The 19,487-nt window shown below is 36.0% G+C and overlaps 1 protein-coding gene across 3 annotated transcripts in view; it reads left to right on the top strand.

Moving 5' to 3' along the window:
• The first annotated feature begins 200 nt into the window (after window positions 1-200).
• The window catches only part of SESTD1 (SEC14 and spectrin domain containing 1), a 99,802-nt gene continuing 80,515 nt past the window's right edge, over window positions 201-19,487 (top strand). For all 3 annotated transcript variants that reach the window (XM_077776280.1, XM_077776278.1, XM_077776279.1), the window contains exons 1-2: window positions 201-277; window positions 3,213-3,321. In XM_077776280.1, the coding sequence (XP_077632406.1) occupies window positions 223-277; window positions 3,213-3,321 (164 nt within the window). In that variant the 5' untranslated portion in view covers window positions 201-222. The remainder of the gene's footprint in view (window positions 278-3,212; window positions 3,322-19,487) is intronic.

Raw genomic sequence — 19,487 nt, 5'->3', positions numbered from 1 at the left:
ATTGGTCTTCTAACGGGTAGAGGCCGGGGTGCTGCCAAATACAAGTACAGGACAATTCTTACAAAATAGAGTAAGTAATCTGACTCGAAATGTCAGTAATGCTGAAATTGAGACACCCTGGGATAAGCTATCATAAGAATGTATTTCATAGAATAATTATGATCTTGTAGTTGACCTTTAACTTTCTTTGTTTTCAGAATTGAGGAGGTTTATTGGAGTAAAATGGAGGCCTCAGTAATATTACCTATTCTGAAGAAAAAACTTGCCTTCCTTTCAGGTATGTTTTCTTTATAAAATTGGAAGTGTTTGATGTATAAATTTGTTAAAACTTTTTTCTTTGACAAGTTTGACAGAATTGCATTTTTCTGTGAAGGTTTTGTTTCAGAGATAATTCTGAGACCTCTCAGAATGGATAACTGTGCGAGTCACCTCTGTCACTGTTGGTACTTGGCAGGCCAGTATTTATTCTGTAATTGATTAAAATGACCTCTACAAGGTAGATGTCATGATATTTCACTTTTTATATAAAAAGAAAATAATACCGGCCAAGAATAATTGAACCAGCACCAAAATAATTATTTTTGAAATACAGAATTAGTTTGTATGGTATCCTGTATCTTAGCTTTGTCTTCCATCTTTCCCAAGATAGTTTCAGTGCACTTGAAGGAATTAGGAAACATCAGTTACATGGTTTTCACCTTTCACTGAACATGGTTATACAGGCTTGCATCTATCTCTAGTTATTAACCCAAAAGCATGTATCAGCTAAGAATCCAAGAGAAACTGCAAAATACTATGTTAGTGTGAGAGCAGTAGCATAGTACTTTGAGTATAGTGATTTTCTGGAATTATGGATCGTTGAGTAAATTTGCATGTGCTTTGGAATAGGTACTATGGCCTGCCTGTTAAGGGTTACTTTAGCTTTTTATTTTTTTTAATCTTTTTATCATCTTGCTTTTTCTTTCTTTTTCTCTTTAGATCCTATCAGAATTGTCTTGATCTTTAGGTTTTAAATGATCTAATGTCCTTTTAAAAAAGTATATTGTATCCCTCTGTAAAATGGCATGTCTTTCTAGTGTAGATTATAAAGGATAAAAGAAGTTTTACTAGTATTTCACTAGTATTCTTGTTTCTTTTCTTAATGTAGTTCCTTTTTTTAAAAAAACTTTCCTTACCAGTTGATGCTTATGTTTTCACCATTCTTTTCTAATATTAATGTACATTGTTGGTGTACTTTGTACAAGGTCAGCAGTATAACTTCCCGTAAGTGGAAGTGTTAAGGAGAATTGATATTTAAATTTGTGTTTTGTCAGATTACACTCTAAGAATATTGCATCAATTTCTGTTTCTTGTAACAGTGTATGAAAATGCCTGTTTGCCCACACTGTTGCCAAGAAGTGATATTATTCTTTTATAATTTTTATTAATGACATTTTTGCATCTTTATGACATTTAACTGTGCAGCATTCAACTTAGTTAGCCATAACTATCTTGAAAGCCTTTTTCCTCTTGGCTTTTCTCTTTTTCGTTTACTCTAGTGATTATTTTATTGCCCCTTAGTGATGGCTGAGGGCACGAGGTTAAATGTAGTCCTGAATGTTAGACCTGTCCCCTGAAGACATTTCCACAGTGGGTCTGCAGATTTGCTTGATGCTGTGATAAAGCTTAGTGATTTTTGAGGAGCAAATGAAAACTTCCCTTAGCCCATTCCTCTGGGCTTCCTCTGTTGACCATTAATTATTTCAACCAGTAATTTTCAAACTTGTTTAGTTTGAAAGAGAAAACCTTTTCAAACCAAAATCATTTGGGGGATACATTTTGAAAACCATGGGTATAATCCATTTTTTAAAAAAGTAAAACCTAGACAAAACCATGAGTAGTTGAAGTCATTATTGATTATCTATTAAGTCAAACCATTTGAATACATTTATTTATGTTAAACAAACTGGTTGAATATCATTAACTTATATGGTATTCTAATAAAAGAAGGTCATTTATGGTAGGTATGTCATGAATTGCCCTCATGTCACTTATAGGAGTTGTTTTTTTCCACTTCATAGCTTTCAGTTTTTAGTGATAGATTTCTAGAGATCATACAACATTTTTACCTTTAGTATTTGCTGGTTTTTAAGCTTCTGAAATTGTCATAAATGTCAGTGGGGTCAGAGTATGGACTTCAATGTGAAAGTCAGTCATGTGGGGAACTTTTCAAGAAGCTATGTGTATTAGTTAGATTTTTAAAAAAAGTTTTTAGTGTTTTATTTTTGAGAGACAGATAGAGTGTGAGCGGGGGAGAGGCAGAGAGAGAGAGACAGACAGACAGACAGACACGGAATCTGAACCCACCTCCAGGCTCCAAGCTGTCAGCACAGAGTGTGACGCAGGGCCTGAACCCATCAACCGTGAGACCATGACCTGAGCTGAAATTGGACGCTTAACTAAGTGAGCCATCAAGGTGCCCCAGTATTAGCTAGATTTTAATGTTTATGGAAAATTGAAGAGGGCTAGAACATAAATGAAATGCGAGAGTGTTCCACTGCCTGGCTTTCATGCTTCTATATCCAGGTCCCATGTGCTCTTCTCATCTGGGCAGGACTTCGTCCCTGTGAATGCAGAATGCTGGTCTGACCTCTGTGAGTTAACTCAGACCATTTCTTGTCACAGAATACTCCAGTACTCTTTTAACTTGGCTTATAAATTCTACCCATTCTTCTTAAGTCTTTTCTACAAAATTTTTCACCTTTATCACAGCTCTTATCATTTTCTCCATTTCTAAATCCTTTTTTGATAATACCTTATGTATTTTATACAGCACAGTCTAGCCAGTGAATTTGTATTTTATACTCTTATTTCTTATGACATGAGGCTTTTCTTCTGAGGTTGATTGGAAATTTATTTTTCTCATAAATGCTTACAGTGCTAGACAAACAGTAGGTACTCGATTAATTACATTAAGAAACAGACTGGAAGCAAATTGAACAAATGGTGATTGCTTTAAGTGAGGATTCCATGGGTGAATTTTTTTCTTTTATTTTTTCTCAAATTTGTATAATTTTGCTTTATTACTATAAACATTTATAATATAGAAGATAAACATCTATTAGTTTTTTCTTTTTCTGTCATAAGCACTATTTGTTTTAGTAACATTGGACTCAAACATTTATTTAGTGCTTTAATATCTATTACATGTTAATATCTTTTTCTTTTAATAGGAGGAAAGGACAGACGAAGTGGCCTCATTCTGACAATTCCATTATGCCTGGAACAGACAAATATGGATGAGCTGAGTGTCACCTTAGACTACTTACTCAGCATTCCAAGGTGACTCTAAAGGTGTCTTTTCTTAAATCTTGATACATTGTCATTCATTTACTAATGATTCCTTTTATTAAGGTATACATTGCTGTCTTACCCACTTTTATTAGTGAAATTGTAATTAAAAACACTAGAATTAATCATTTCTGATACAACAGCAGATAAAACAATTATATGCTCTTAATGCACTGAATAATGTGATACAGATTTCCAAAATGTATGCACTGTCAGCTTTTAAGGAACACATAGATTGAGCATCTGTATACCATGCAACTCGAGAAAACATAGATAAGTGAATTTAGTAGAAAGTAGTTTTTATTTAAATGGCTATTTCACTATATAGATATAAGACTGTAGGCTTTAATATACTGAGGAAGGCTATTAGGGGTTTAAAAACATTTTTATTTTTAAAAATGCCAGAAATGTTTATTTTAATTGAAGGTCCTTGGATTTTTAATTTTTATATTTCTTGGGTGAAGCCAAAGTAAACTTTTCTTTTTGCTTGAGCCGACCTATCTCTTCAACAACAAAAACAAGCTTCCTCCCCAACTTCCTCTCCCATCTGTGATATTTGAGAGCTGAAGTCTGATTGCATGTTAGAATCATCTGGAGATTTAAAAAAAAAAAAAAAATTCTAATGCCTCGGAGATTCTAATGCTCTCCAGAGATTCTGATCAAATTGCTCATATGAGGTCTGCTCGTCAGATGTTTCAAAAAAGGCCTTTAAACTTCCCAGATAATTCTAATATGCAGTCAGATTTGTAAACCATTGCAATAAATAATGAGAATGAGAGCAGATTTTTTTGTGTGTAAAATACTTCTTTGTTTTGTTTGTTTGTAAAATAGGTGGCAGAGGGAACAAAACTATCTCTTATAAAACACTTTTTAAGGTCCAGATAGTGAATTTTAAATATTTTAGTCAGAGCAAACAGTTCTTTGATTCTTGTTCTGTATTTGCATTATTAACATAATAGGTTATATCATTTTAAACCATCTTGCCAATTGTTAAATATATTTTAAAACAACTGACTTTATTTACACCTCCTTCTAATATTGGTCTGTAATTTAATGATTCTCTTGCTGATTATTTTTTCTGTATTGGAGAAATAGAAGTCTTCAAGTGAAAATTTTTAATTTTTTTTTTTTTTTTACTTTCTGGAAAGGAAAATTATCAAACTTTATAGCATGTTAGTATCGTATAACTTTTCCTAGTCCTTTGAGCTGCTGATTGCTAATATGTATTATTCACTCTTAGAGAACAAACTAGGTAAACTACACTGGCTAGACATATTGCTGACACATTTTGAAAAATGTTCATGATTCATAGATACATGGTCAGGGAACTTAAGGGACCATCTCAACTAACTGCCTTATATAGATGAGAAAATTGAAACTCAGGTTATAGTTCCTTGCCCAGGATCACACAGCTAGTAATAGAGCTGGGACTAGAGTCTACCTTTGCTGACACCAATCCAGAGCTCTTCATATTTCAAATGCATACAGTGCAGTTGTATTTTATGTGAGGTGAGGTTCTGAGGTTGGAATGTAATGCACAGATTACTGACAGTCAAAATTATCCTTGAATAATGTCTAAGGAAGGATTAGAGATTAGAGACATACAAACTGTTTTTCCATGAACACGCTAGGTTTTCCTCCTGTGACACTGGAGGAACGTGTCACTGAGGCTGAGTTCCAGAAGACACATTTGGCTAGTGATTAAGTTTGTGATAAGAAAATGCTTGCCTATGTATGCTAGAATCATGCTCAGCCCAGCAGGATGCTCCTGTTATGAGAGGTACTGGGCAGGTTGAGGCAGGCTGAGGCACCAGCATTTTGACTCACATCTTCTGTCTGTTCACTCTGGATGTGCGAGCATCAAGTACAATGGAGGACAAAAGTAGCCTACACTTTTAAAATTTCTCTCTCTTTTTTTCCTTATGTAAATATATACATAATGCTATTCCACTGTAAATTACCATGCAGGTTCTACGTATCCAGAAATACCTGCCAGCTAATAGAGAAGTTATGAATGAAGCAAGATGAAAGAACTTATTCTAGCTAGGCAGAATAGATACTTGGAAACTTTATTTGTGAAAATTGTTTTGCTAAATTTTGGCCTTCTCAAGTATTTGTGAAAACTGAGTTGTTAACTTTCAGTGTTCTTAGAACAAACACCTATAACTTCGGTGTTTAAAAAGAGTTTGTAACTCTTTATCAGTACTTGCTATTTCCTTAGAGAACTAGAGTGTTTTTGAGCCCTTCATTGCAAATCTGGAGATCAGTTTATTAGGTGCAATCTTAAAAACTGATTTTTCTCCTTCAGAATGTCTGCCATTTAAAACTGCTTTTACTTTATTTTTTAAATATTTTTTTGTTTCTTTTGAGAGAGAGAGAATGAGAGATTGCATGCGTGTGTGAGTGGGGTAAAGGCAGGAGAGAGAGGGAGAGAATGAAAGCCCCAATGTGGGGCTTGAACTCATGAACCTTGAGATCATGATCTCAGCCAAAGGCACATGCTTAACTGAGCCACTCAGGTGCCCCTCAGAACTACTTTTAAATTGCAATCCACCCAGCATTTTGTTATGAAAAATTTCAAATATATAAGAAAGTTTAAAGAATTGTACAGTAAACACCATTATGCCCATCAGTTAGAAGTCTCCAGATTGGACTTGATCACATATCTACTTATTTACCCATCCATCTTTCCATCTCAGAACTATTTTTAAGTTTACCCTATCAGATTGTGCTTAGCGTGTATCTAGAAAGTTGTCCTTCTTATTTATTTATTTTTTAAATATAGTTTATTGTCAAGTTGGTTTCCGTATAACACCCAGTTCTCATCCCAACAAGTGCCCTCCTCCAGGCCCATTACCTGGAAGTTGTCCTTTTTTAGTAGTATGTCTTAATTTGTTGTAGATTGTTTTTTCCCACATATAAATTAATCATATCTATCTTTCTTTGATTTTTTTATAAAGGGGCCATGCATTTTTATTTTGCAAGGGGGCTTGTGTATTATTATTATTTTTTAAATGTTTTATTTATTTTTGAGAGAGTGTGAGTGGGGGAGTTGCAGAGAGAGACGGGGAGAGAGGATCTAAAGTAGGCTCTGCACTAATAGAGAGCCTGATGTGGGGCTCAAACTCAACGAATCGTGAGATTGTGACCTGGGCTGAGGTTGGAAACTCAACTGACTGTGCCACCCACATGCCCTGAAAATTTTTTTAAATTTTTTAAATATTTATTTTTGAGAGAGATAAAGAGCATGAATGGGGGAGGGGCAAAGAGAGAGGGAGATACAGAATCCAAAGCTGGGTCCAGGCTCTGAACTAGCAGCACAGAGCCTGACCTGGGCTCAAACCTACAAACTGTGATATCATGACCTGAGCCAAAGTCAGATGCTTAACCAACTGAACCACCCAGGTGCCCCTGAAATTCTTTTTTTTTTTAATGTTTATTTTTGAGAGAGAGAGAGAGAGAGAGAGAGAGGAGGAGGAGGGACAGAGAGAGAGGGGATCTGAAGCAGGCAGGCTGTGCTGATAGTGGCAAGCCCCATGTGGAGCTTGAACTCATGAACTGAGATCATTACCTGAGCTGAAGTCGGATGCTTAATGGACTAAGCTGCCCAGGTGCTGCTTCTTTGTTTGATTTATTTTAGCATAATAAATCTCTTTTCTCCACATCTTTGTCAACACTTGTTATTTCTTCTCATTTTGATACTAGCCATTCTTACTATTGTGAGGTGATACTCTGTGTGGTTTTGATTTGCATTTCCCTAATAATTACTGATACTGAGCATTTTTTCATGTGTGTGTTTGTCATCTGTATGTCTTCTTTGGAAAAATGTCTGTTTAGGTCTTCTGCCTATTTTTTAATCATACTACGTGGTTTTTCTTGGTGTTGAGTTGTGTAAGTTCTTTATATATTGTAGATATTAACCCCTTATTGGATATATCAAATTGGATATTGCAAATATCTTCTTCCATTCAGTAGTTTGTCTTTTTGTTTTGTTGATGGTTTCTTTGTTGTGCAGAAGCTTTTTATTTTGGTGTAGTCCTAATAGTCTATTTTTGCTTTTGTTTCCCTTGCCTCAGGAGACATATCCATAAATATGTTGCTAAAGCCTGTGTCTGAGAGATTACTGTGTATATTTTCTTTTAAGATTTTTATGGTTTGTATTCTGACTTTAATGTCTTAAATCCATTTTGACTTTACTTTTGAAGAAAGTGGTCCAGGTTTGTTCTTTCGCTTGTAGTTCCCCAGCTTTCTCAACACCATTTACTGAAAAGACTATCTTTTCCTCATTGTATGTATAGTCTTGCCTCCTTTGTCAGAGATTAATTAACCATACAAGTGTGGATTTATTTCTGAGGTCTCTATTCTGTACCGTTGATCTCTGTGTCTCTTTTTGTGCCAGTGCCATAGTGTTTTGATTATTATAGCTTTGTATAGTACATCTTGAAATCTGCGATTGTGATACCTCCAGCTTTGTTATTATTTCTCAAGATTGCTTTCGCTGTTCAAGGTCTTTTGTGGTTTCATATAAACTTCAGGATTATTTGTTCTAGTTCTGTGAAAAATAGGGATTGTGTTCAATCTGTAGATTGCTTTGGGTAGTATGGGCATTTTAACAATATTAATTCTTCCAGTCTATGACCATTGTATATCTTTCCACTTGTTTGTGTTGTATTCAGTTTCTTTCATCGTCTCTTATAGTTTTTAGACTATAGATCTTTCATCTACTTAGTTAAAGTTATTCCTAGGTGTTTTTATTCTTTTTGGTACAATTGTAAATGAGATTGTTTTCTTAATTTCTCTTTCTGCTCCGTATTAGTGTTAGAAATGCAACAGATTTCTGTATATTAATTTTGTATTCTACAACATTACTGTTTCATTTTTTACTTCTAATAGTTTTTTGGTGGCATCTTTAGAGTTTTCTATATATAATACCATGTCATCTTAAAATAATGACAATTTTACTTCTTCCTTAGCAATATGGATGCCTTTTATTTCTTATTTTTTGGCTGCTGCAATTAGGACTTCTAGTACTATGCTGAATAAAAGTTGTGAGAGTGGACATCTTTGTCTTGCTCTTCATCTTACAGGAAACACTTTCAGTTTTTTCACCATTGAGGATGATGTTAGCTGTGGGTTTTTCACATATGGCCTTTATTATATTGAGGTATGTTCCCTCTAAACCCGCTTTGTTGAAAGTGTTTATCATGAACAGATGTTGTGTTTTGTCAGATTCTTTTTCTGCATCTATTGACATAATCATGTGGTTTTTATCCTTTCACTTGTTAATGTCATGTATCACATTGATTGATTTGCAAATATCAATCCTTGCATCCATGGAATAAATCTCACTTGATTGTGATGAATGATCCTTTTAAGGTATTATTAAATGTGCTTTGCTGAAATTTGTTGATAATTTTGCATTCATCTTCATCAAGTATATTGGCCTGTATTTTTCTTTTTTTGTATTGTCTTTGGTTTTAGAAGCAGGATAACATTGACCTTATAGAGTGAATTTGGAAGTTTTCCTTCGTCTTCTATATTTTGGAATAGTTAGATAAGAATAGGTTATTGACTCTTCTTTAAATGTTTGGTAGTATTTACCTGTGAAGCCATCTTGTCCTGGACTTTTGTTTGTTGGAAGTTTTTTGATTGCCAGTTCAGTTTTGTTACTAGTAATCAGTTTGCTCAAGTTTTCTATTTCTTCCTGATGCAGTCTTAGAAGATTGTTTCTGGAAGTTGATCCATTTCATCTAGGTGGTTTAATTTGTTGGCATATAATTTTTTTTATAGCATTCTCCACAACTCTTCATTTTTCTGTGGTATCAGTTGTTATTTCTCCTCCTTTGTCCTTTCAGATTTTATTAGTTCTCTTTTTTTGTTGATGAGTCTGGCTAACAGTTTATTACTTTGGTTTATCTTTTCAAAGAATCAGTTCTTGGTTTCATTGACTCTAATTTAAAAAAAAATTTTTTTAATGTTTTATTTCTGAGAGAGACAGCATGAGAAGGGGAGGGTCAGCGAGAGAGGGAGACACAGAATCTGAAACAGTCTCCAGACTCAGAGCTAGCTGTCAGCACAGAGCCCGACGCAAGGCTCGAATCCACGGACCGTGAGATCATGACCTGAGCCAAAGTCAGCCGCCCAACCGACTGAGTCACCCAGGCGCCCCTTTCTAAATTTTTTTAAGTCTCTGTTTTGTCTCCATTCTCATCTTTATCATTCCTTTCCTTCAAGTTTTTTTTTTTTTTTTAAGTTTATTTATTTAGAGGGAGAGTGAGTGTACCCATGAGCATCAGAGAGACCAGAGAGAGAGAATCCAAGCAGGCTTGGTGCTGACAGCACAGATGGAGCTCAGTCCCACGAACTGTGATATCATGACATAACTGAAATCAGCAGTCAGACGCTTAAGCGACTGAGTCACCCAGGCACCCCGTGCTTCTTTTTTATAATTCCTTTCGGTCCAAGATTAGTTTATTTGAGATTTTTTATGTCTCTTCAGGTAGGTTTGTATCACTGTAAATTTCCCTCTTAGAACTGCTTTTGCTACATCCCAAAGATTTTGTGCTTTTGTGTTTTCATTTTTGTCTTAATGTATTTTTTTCATTTTCTCTGATTTCTTTATCGACTCATTGGTTGTTTAGTAGCATGTTTACCTTCCATGTGTTTGTGTTTTTTCTAGTTTTTTTTTTTCCTTGTAATTGCTTTCTAGTTTCATACTGTTGTGGTAGAATAAGATGCTTGATTTTATTTCAGTCTTCCTCTTCCTAAATTTATTGAGACTTGTTTTGTTAGCTAACATGTGATTTATTCTGGAGAATGTTCTGTGTTCATTTGAAAAAAATGTGTATTCTGTTGTTTTTGGATGGAATGTTCTGTATTTATTTTTTTAATTTACATCCAAGGTAGTTAGCATATCGTGCAACAATGATTTCAGGAGTAGATTCCTTAATGCCCCTTACCCATTTAGCCCAGCCACCCTCCCAGTACCCCTCAAGCAACCCTCTGTTCTCTATATTTAAGAGTCTCTTATGTTTTGTCCCTCTCCCTATTTTTTCATTAATTTTTCTTTCCTTCCCTTATGTTCATCTATTTTGTATCTTAAAGTCCTCATATGAGTAAAGTCATATGATACTTGTCTTTCGGACTAATTTCACTTAGCATAATACTGTCTAGTTCCATCCATGTAGTTGCAAATGGCAAGATTTCATTATTTTTGATTGCCGAGTAATACTTCATTGTATATATATACCACATCTCCTTTATCCATTCATCCATCAATGGACATTTGGGCTCTTTTCATACTTTGGCTATTGTCAGTAGTACTGCTACAAACGTTGGGGTGCATGTGCCCATTTGAAACAGCATATCTGTGTCCCTTGGGTAATACCTAGTAGTGAAACTGCTGGGTCATAGGGTAGTTCTATTTTTAATTTTTTGAGGAACCTCCATATTGTTTTCCACAATGGCTGCATTCCCACGAGCAGTGCAAAAGAGATCCTCCTCCACTTCCTTGCCAACATCTATTGTTGCCTAAGTTGTTAATGATAGCCATGCTGACAGATGTGAGGTGGTATCTCACCGTGGTTTTGATTTGTATTTCCCTGATGATGAGTGATGTTGAGCATCACTCAACATGAGAGATGTTGAGTCGGTTGGCTATCTGGATGTTTTCTTTGGACAAGTGTCTATTCATGTCTTGCCCATTTCTTCACTGGATTATTTGTTTTTTGGGTATTGAGCTTGATAAGTTTTTTATAGATTTTGGATACTAACCTTTTATCTGTTACATTGTTTGCAAATATCTTCTCCCATTTCATTGGTTGCCTTTTAATTTTGTTGATTGTTTCCTTCTCTGTGCAGAAGCTTTTTATTTTGATGAGGTCCAAATAGTTCATGGTTGCTTTTGTTTCCCTTGCCTCCGGAGACATGTCTAGTAAGAAGTTGCTGCGGCCAAGGTCAAAGAGGCTGTTGCCTCCTTTCTCCTTGAGGATTGTGATGGCTTCCTGTCTTACATTTAGGTCTTTCATCCATTTTGAGTTTACTTTTGTGTATGGTGGAAGAAAGTGATCCAGGTTCATTTTTCTGCATGTCGCTGTCCATTTTTCCCAGCACCTCTTGCTGAAGAGATTGTCTTTATTCCATTGAATGTTCTTTCCTGCTTTGTCAAAGATTAGTTGGCTCTATGTTTTTGGGTCCATTTCTAGATTCTCTGTTCTGTGTTTTTGATCTGAGTGTCTGGTCTTGTGCCAGTATTACTGTCTTGATGATTACAGCTTTGTAATACAGCTTTAAGTCTGGGATTGTGATGCCTCCTACTTTGGTTTTCTTTTTCAAGATTGCTTTGACTATTTGGGATCTTTCCTGGTTCCATACAAATTTTAGGATTGTTTGTTCTAGCTCTGTGAAGAATGCTATTTTGATAGATACTGCATTGGATATGTAGATTGCTTTGGGTACTATTGACATTTTAACAGTATTTGTTCTTCCTATCCAGAAGCATGGAATAGTTTTCCATTTTTTTGTGTCTTCTTTAATTTCTTTCATTAGCTTTCTGTAGCTTTGAGTGTGTAGACTTTTCACCTCTTTGGCTAGATTTATTCCTAGGTGTTTTATGGTTTTTGGTGCAATTTTAAATGGGGTGGATTCCTTGATTTCTCTTTCTGTTGCTTCACTATTGGTGTATAGGAATGCAACCAATTTCTGTGCATAGATTTTATATTCTGCCACTTTGCTGAATTCATGGATCAGTTCTAGCAGTTTTTGGTGGAATCTTTAGGGTTTTGCATATAGAGTATCTGTGAAGAGTGAAAGTTGGGCTTCCTCCTGGCCAATTTGGATGCCTTTTATTTATTTGTGTTGTCTAATTGCTGAGGCTGTGATTTACAATACTATATTATTGAATAATAGTGATGAGAGTGGACATCCCTGTCTTGTTCCTGACCTTAGGGGGCAAGCTTTCAGTTTTTCCCCATTGAGGACATTAGCTGTGAACTTTTTTCTTTTCAGAATTTTCTTCTAGTTATGGGCTTTTGTTTTCACTTGAATACCCTTTAACATTTCTTGTAAAACTGTTTTGGTGGTGATGATTTCCTTTAACTTTTGTTTATCTGGGAAACCCATTATTTTTCAATTCCAAATGATAATATTGGTAGGGTATTCTTGATTGTAGGTTTTTTCCTTTCAGTACTTGGAATATATTATGCCACTCTTTTCTGAACTGTATAACTACTAGTATTGTATAGGTTATAGATTCTATATGTTCAGAATAAAAAGAAAAATCTATGGATATTTTTCTTCAAAGAAAATCTTAGTGAGAAGCAGAATTTATAAACAGAAATGAGGTCCACAGCCATTTCTGCTCATCTTTACTGTCTCTTTTCAGACTTCACTCCCACTGCAGGGCCCCCTTCCTCACTTTTAAGGAGACTTCTTGGAGCTTATAGGACTCTGCAGAGCAATTAGAAGATAATTGGATATGAGTCTTAACACCCTTAGTTGATCATTGATATATTTTCTTAGACTTTGGAAAACTCAGTACAGTCTGTGAGAGTGTGAGATGGATTTCCTCTTTTTATTTTTTTTAAATGGAACTTACTCCCAAGAAAGTCTGAGCCAGTGCCTTCCATTTTCGTCTTTAACAAATGTATTTTTAGTAGATTGGGGTATAATTGTATTGTCCTTCGGGTTACTCCACAGCACTGTGGTTAAGTTCTTTGAATATGCTTTATGCTCTTGATGAGTGTTTTTTTTTTTTAAATAATTATCTCACTTATTTAACATATCTGTATTGAAAATTTATAATGTGCCATTTTAAAATATGACTTCTAAGCTAGTATTTCCTTTCTTTGCCGTGTAGTTTTTATTTTTCTGTCCTTTTTGTTCCCTTTACATATGGTTAAGTTTTCATCACGGGATGGCTAAGTTGTCAAGCTAGACTAGTACAGTAGCCCCTTTCTCTGTCCTCGGTCTCTTCCTACTTTGCAGGCAAAACCAAGATTGATTTCACTAAACAACAGTTGTGTCATCTCTGTCAGTTTTCTATGACCTCTTTTTTTCTTCACAGTGAATTCAACTCAGTAGCCATTTAGTTTGCTGATACCACTGCAGACATTGTACATGGTGCATTGTGAGGCAGGAAAGACAGGTCTTTGCTCTCGAGGGCAGTCTTTCAGTCTTCTGTGCCACAGCCTTGTATGATTTGACTCACCTTTTCAGTGAATATTTCTTGAGCACTTATTATGTAAGGCACTTAGTTTTAGTACTTATATTAACTCAGTTTTCAAAATAATGAAAAGGTAGATTGTGTTTCTATTTCATAGATGAAAAAATGAGGGCAGAGAAATTAAGAAACTTTCTCAAATTAATATATCTTTGCTCATAGTCTTTATGCTCAGTGTCTGTCCTTCACATTAAGTTTTATTAGCTCCTCTATGTAGATCCTTCCCAGATTCTGTGTTATCCACATTTACAGCGCTCACTGTTTCTGACTCTGCAGGAGTTTAACCATAATGTGTTTGATGACTCGTGAATTTTTATTTATTTTTATATTTATTATTTGCCTTGATTTTTTTTAATTTTCAAAAGCATACGTTGTTTCCTTAGTAACTTTAAATAATGTCTATGAGTATAAAGTAGACGCTAACTGAAATACCCTTCTCCTTATTCTTTTGTCTTTCTAAATGATTCTGAGCTCTTTGAGGGGAGAGACTGACTATATCTTATATGTAGTACCTCATCCATGGTTGGTGGTCAGTATGGCTTATGGATATGGGTTTCTACTTTCTATTTGATTTTACTGCTTCAGTTTCTCAGAGCTTTGTGTACTCAAATGTGGGCTGACTAGACCTAGTAACTGACCATTCTCAGAACATCTTATATTTTGTTGGAAAATCAGATAAACGTACTGAAGTTGCCAGCTCGTTAGAAACTGTTTTGATGGACAAGAAGTTTGTCTAGGCTGGTATTGCTTTCCTTTTTAGACTTTAAATTCAGAATGGACCTAACCCGAGGATTTGCTTATGGATGATGACTGGAAAGCATATATGAAAAGAATATCTTAGATTTCAGGAAATAATAGATAATGTTAAGTCATTTAATTCTTTTAACAAACTTACAAGATGAGTGCAGTCATCATTACCCCCATCTTACGTGTGAGGGATCTGAGTCATAGAAAGAGTAGGAAGTTGAGGTGTCTTGACCAAGAGCATGTGGTAAACCAAGGGAAATTTGAACCTGGTGGTCTGACCACTAGCTTGTGTTACTGATTATTGCTCTGCAGCTGCCTCTGCTATCATCACAGTGCCATATTTATTGGTAACTTTTAGTATTTATTCACATTTAACCTGGATCTGTCACAGCTAAAGACCAACATATGAAATAACCCTGGTGAATATGGTATTATAAGAGACACATCGAAGACGTTTTTATTTAGCATTTCCTTTCAACCGTATGTTCAGTGTATACAGTATACAGGCATACCTTGAAGATAACTGTGGGTTCAGCTCTAGACCACTGCAGTGAAGCCAGTGTCACAGGAAAGCCACATCTGCGATTGCTTCCTCCATTCAAGTTTTGAAGCCTTGAAATCATCCATGAGAGTTGGAATTACCTTCTTCCAAACTTCTGTTATTGTCGATATTTTGACCTCTTCCCACGAATCATGAATGTTTTTAATGGCATTTAGAATGGTGAATCCTTTCCAGAAGGTTTTCAGTTTACTTTGCCCAGATCCATCAGAGGAATCACTGTCTTTGACAATTATAGATTTATGAAATATTCTCAAATAATAAAGACTTGAAAGTCAAAGTTGCTCCTTGGTCCATGGGCTGTGGAATGGATATTGTGTTAGCAGGTATGAAAACGGCATTAGTCTCATTGTTCATCTCCATTAGATCTCTTGGGTGAACAGGTGCATTGTCAGTAAGTAGTAGTAGTTTAAAAGGTATCAATTTTTTTGAGCAGTAGGTTTCTACAGGGGGCTTCTTAAATCCCTTCAGTATACCATGTTGTGAACAGATGTGTTTTCATCCAGGGTTTGTTGTTTTGTTTACAGAGTACAGGCAGAGTAGATTTAGCATAATTCTTAGGGCCCTAGGATTTTCAGAATGTTAAGTGAGCATTGGCTTCACTTTGCTCACCAGCTGCGTCAGCTCCTGACAAGACAGTTTGCCTGTCCTTCGACATTTTGAAGTCACCTGTTAATTTCTCCTCTGTAGCTGTGAAAGTCCTAGATGGCATTTTCTAAAGACGCTGTTCTAATAGAAGGCTGTTCTGTCTACATTGAAAATCTGCTGTAGAGTAAGCCACCTTCGTTAATGATCCTAGCCAGATCTTCTGGAGAACTTACCGCAGCTTCTGTAGCAGCACTTGCTGCTTTACCTTGCAATTTTACATTCTGAAGATGGCTTCCTTTCCTAAACCTCACAGATCAAACTCTGCTAATTTCAGACTTTTGTCCTGCAGCTTCCTCACCTCTCAGCCTCCATAGTACTGTCTAGATTGAGTCTTGGTTTAAGGGAATGTTGTGGGTGCTTTGATAGACCACTGAAACTTTCTCCAAAGAATGTTTTGCTTTCTTACAATTCATTTGTTCACAGGAGTAGCACTTTTAATTACCTTCAGTATATTTTTCCTTTGCATTTACAACTTGGCTGACTGGTGCGAGAGACCTAGCTTTTAGCCTTTGTCAGTTTTCTTACCTGACAAGCTTAGTCATTTTTAGCTTTCGATTCAGAGTAAAGATGTAGGACTCTTCCTTTGATTTGAATACTTAGAGAGGCTGCTGAGAGGTTATTAATTGGTCTAATTTCAATATTACTGTGTCTCAGGAACTAGAGAGGCCCAAGGAGAGGGAGAAGCAGGGGAACAACTGGCAGGTAGAGCAGTCAGAACACACACAACACTTATTAAGTTCTCCACTGTATATGGGTGTGGTTTGTGGTACCCCAAAACAACTACAGTAGGAACATCGGAGATCACACATCACCGTAACAGATATGTATAATTTGGAGTTTGAAATATTTCAAGAATTGGGATGCCTGAGTGTCTCAGTCAGGTAAGTGTCCGACTCTTGATCTTGGCTCAGGTCATGATCCCATGGTTCATGAGATTGAGCCCCACATTGGGCTCAGCACTCACAACATGGAGCCTGCTTTGGAGTCTCTCTCTCCCTCTTTCTCCACCCCTCTCCTGCTTGCACTCTCTCTCAAAAATAAGTAAAAATTTTAAAAACTACTATGAGAATTACTAAAATATGACCAGAGACATTAAGTGAGCAAATACAGTTAGAAAAATGGTGCCTTTAGAATTGCTGGACCAGGGTTGCCACACAGACCTTCAATTTGTAAAAAGACAGTGTCTGTGAAGTGCAGTAAAGCAAAGTACAATAAAATAAGGTATACCTGTATTTGAAATCAGTATTTTCTAACTTACAGCTTAGGAACTTGTTGATCATCCAAATATAGAATCGTGGTACATCATCTGGGTTAGAAAGTACCTTAATCATCTTCCCCACTCTTAAATCCTCTTTATAGAAATGCTGCCAAGTGCTTGCCCAGCTTAATCTTGATCAGATTAGATTTCTATCGATTCTGTAGTGATTTAAAATCTATAGACATTACCTTTGCATTTTCTTTAGTTTTAGTTTTTTTAAACTCAAACTTGGGTCTTAAGTCAGTTCTTCAAAATTATAGACAAACTCATTTATGTTACAGAACAAACATCAGAACTCAAAGGTTTAATGGCTTGCCTAAAAATTACAGTTGTTAAGATCATAAGTCTCTGGTCACTCAGTAAATAAGACACTACAATGAGTTCCTCATTGTTCTAGGTGCTGAGGAAATGGGTGAACAGAGGAGACTCAGTCCCTCCCCTTATGGGCCTTATACCTAATGACCAAATGAATATTACCAATAAACACACAATATATTGGATGTTTGTGAATGCTATAAAGACAAAACATGGAAAGAGTTAAAAAAAAAAAAAGGGGGGGGGGTGGCAGTGTTTTACAAAATGATAAGATAATGTTTTACCAGAGCTGATGGAAGTGAGGGGCAAGCAACACAGATATCTGATGGAAGAGCATTTAGGAGAGCAATTAGTGCAAAGGCCCTGAGGTGAAAGAAGGCTTGTGGGATCAGCAAGGAGGTAGTGTAGTGTGGTGGAAGCAGTTTGAAAGAGGGACAGAGTTCTAGAACAGTGGCCAGAGAGAGTCTAGAAACAGATGATAAAGGACCTTGTAGACCATGGTAAAGGCCTTAGTTCTGAAGAAGGAAAGCCATTGTTGCTTTCTGACTAGGGAGTGATATGATTTACACCCTCTAATATTTTTAAAGGGTGTCTATATTTAAAGCACTGTGCTGAAACCACCCAGGGTATCAGTCAGATAATATCCTTGCTTTCTGGAAGCATGTTATCTAATGAGCAAAAATTATAAACAAGGAGTTATAATAAAAACATAAGTGAAATTAGTTGCTATTATTTAAGCATAAACAGAGCTCTCTGAGTGGAAGAGGAGGAACCCTTGGTTTTAATTAAAGAACTTAGTGAAGAGTTACGGTGTACTGAACCACAGAAATCCACTGACAGTCTGTTTCTAGTCAAAGTGAGTGAGCTTCATAAGGAGTCTCTCCTCTTTTAATAGTTGTTTTAACTTAGCTACCTCACCCTTGAAAGGCTCAAATGGAGGAGGAACAAGGAGACAGTTTTAATAGATTGTTTTTGTTATTGTTCTTTAGATGTAATTATAAACATATTAAAAGAAGTATAGAAATTTATTAATATTAGCACTGCAGCTCCTCCAACATACCCTTTATAAAGCAGAACATGCTTCTAAATTTAATAGGTTAAAAAAGAATTGAAACTATTGCTCCATATGTAGGAATGTAAAAACAAAACAAAACCCCACAATCTGTTCCCGTACTTGAAGTATCACTGGTCTTGGAATTTTCAAATAGTATCTTTCAATTGTATTTTCATTATCTTAGTAAAATGTGAAGAAAATTATGATTAAGAGTGTTTTTAAGTACCCCCAAAGATAAATTTAGAGTACTTTTATGCCCTTAAGATTACTGCAGATGGTATTTTCAACCTTCCTTCCTTTCTTTGTTTTAATATACAGATTAACTTAGAGTGTACTTTGAAATATAAATGTGTTATTTACATAAAATTTCTTTAACAAAATGGCTGTGTAACCTGTATCTCTGAGATGCAGATGCTAATTGAAAAGAAAGTGCCAGTGCCAAATTATGAGGATGGCATACTTATCTTGTCTCTAGTACCAATGAGGGATGGCCTTCCACTGAATGACTCTGTGTGTCTTACCTCCTGCTCCTGCACATTTCTAGAATGCATTGTCAGAGACTCTCAGTTGGTTTTACTTCTCTGAAGACTACTCAACAGCCAGCTACCTGACCTAGGTTTAACTCTCTCGGTCTTGTACCCTACCTAAGTTAAAGAGATCTTCCTAGATGTCTTGTTGGTGGGCAACTCCAGGAATTTTGTCCTTACCTGATCCTACATCTAGCATTAGATAACAGATTTGCTTCCCTCAGCAAGTCTTTATATGCTATTGCTAATCCAAAGTGATCATTGTATTGCCTCACAATTTTTTCTCCCAGAGAATACTTAATGAATCCTTTATTTTAAAATGCAAAATTGAAGGGGTGCCTGGGTGGCTCAGTCAGTTAAGTGTCCGATTTCAGCTCACGTCATGATCTCGCCGTTCATGGGTTCGAGCCCTGCATCGGGCTCTGTGCCGAACAGCCAGCTCAGAGCTTGGAGCCTGTTTCAGATTCTGTGTCTCCCTCTCTCTCTGACCCTCCCCTGCTCACGCTCTCTTTCTCTGTCTCTCTCTCTTAGAAATAAATAAAACATTAAAAAAATTACAATTTAAAATTAAAATGCAAAATTGAAAAATGGAGTAACCATTTTTTAAATGGAGATATAGTTCATGTACCTTAAACATCACCCTTTTAAAGCGTACAATTTATTGGTTTTCGGTATATTGACAAGGTTGTGTGACCATCATGCACCCTTATTCTTTGGCCCAAAAAGAAATGCTGTCTCCACTAGCATTCAATCCCCAGTCTCCTCCTAGCCCTTGGTAGCTCTTAATCTGATTTCTGTCTCTGTGGATTGTTTATTCTGGAAGTTTCATG

Source organism: Crocuta crocuta, unplaced genomic scaffold, assembly GCF_008692635.1.
Source record: "Crocuta crocuta isolate KB4526 unplaced genomic scaffold, BGI_CrCroc_1.0 scaffold17, whole genome shotgun sequence".
In the NCBI taxonomy this organism is placed as follows: domain Eukaryota; kingdom Metazoa; phylum Chordata; class Mammalia; order Carnivora; family Hyaenidae; genus Crocuta; species Crocuta crocuta.
Note: the sequence above shows the minus strand (reverse complement) of the source record. Positions and strands in the feature narration are given on the sequence as shown.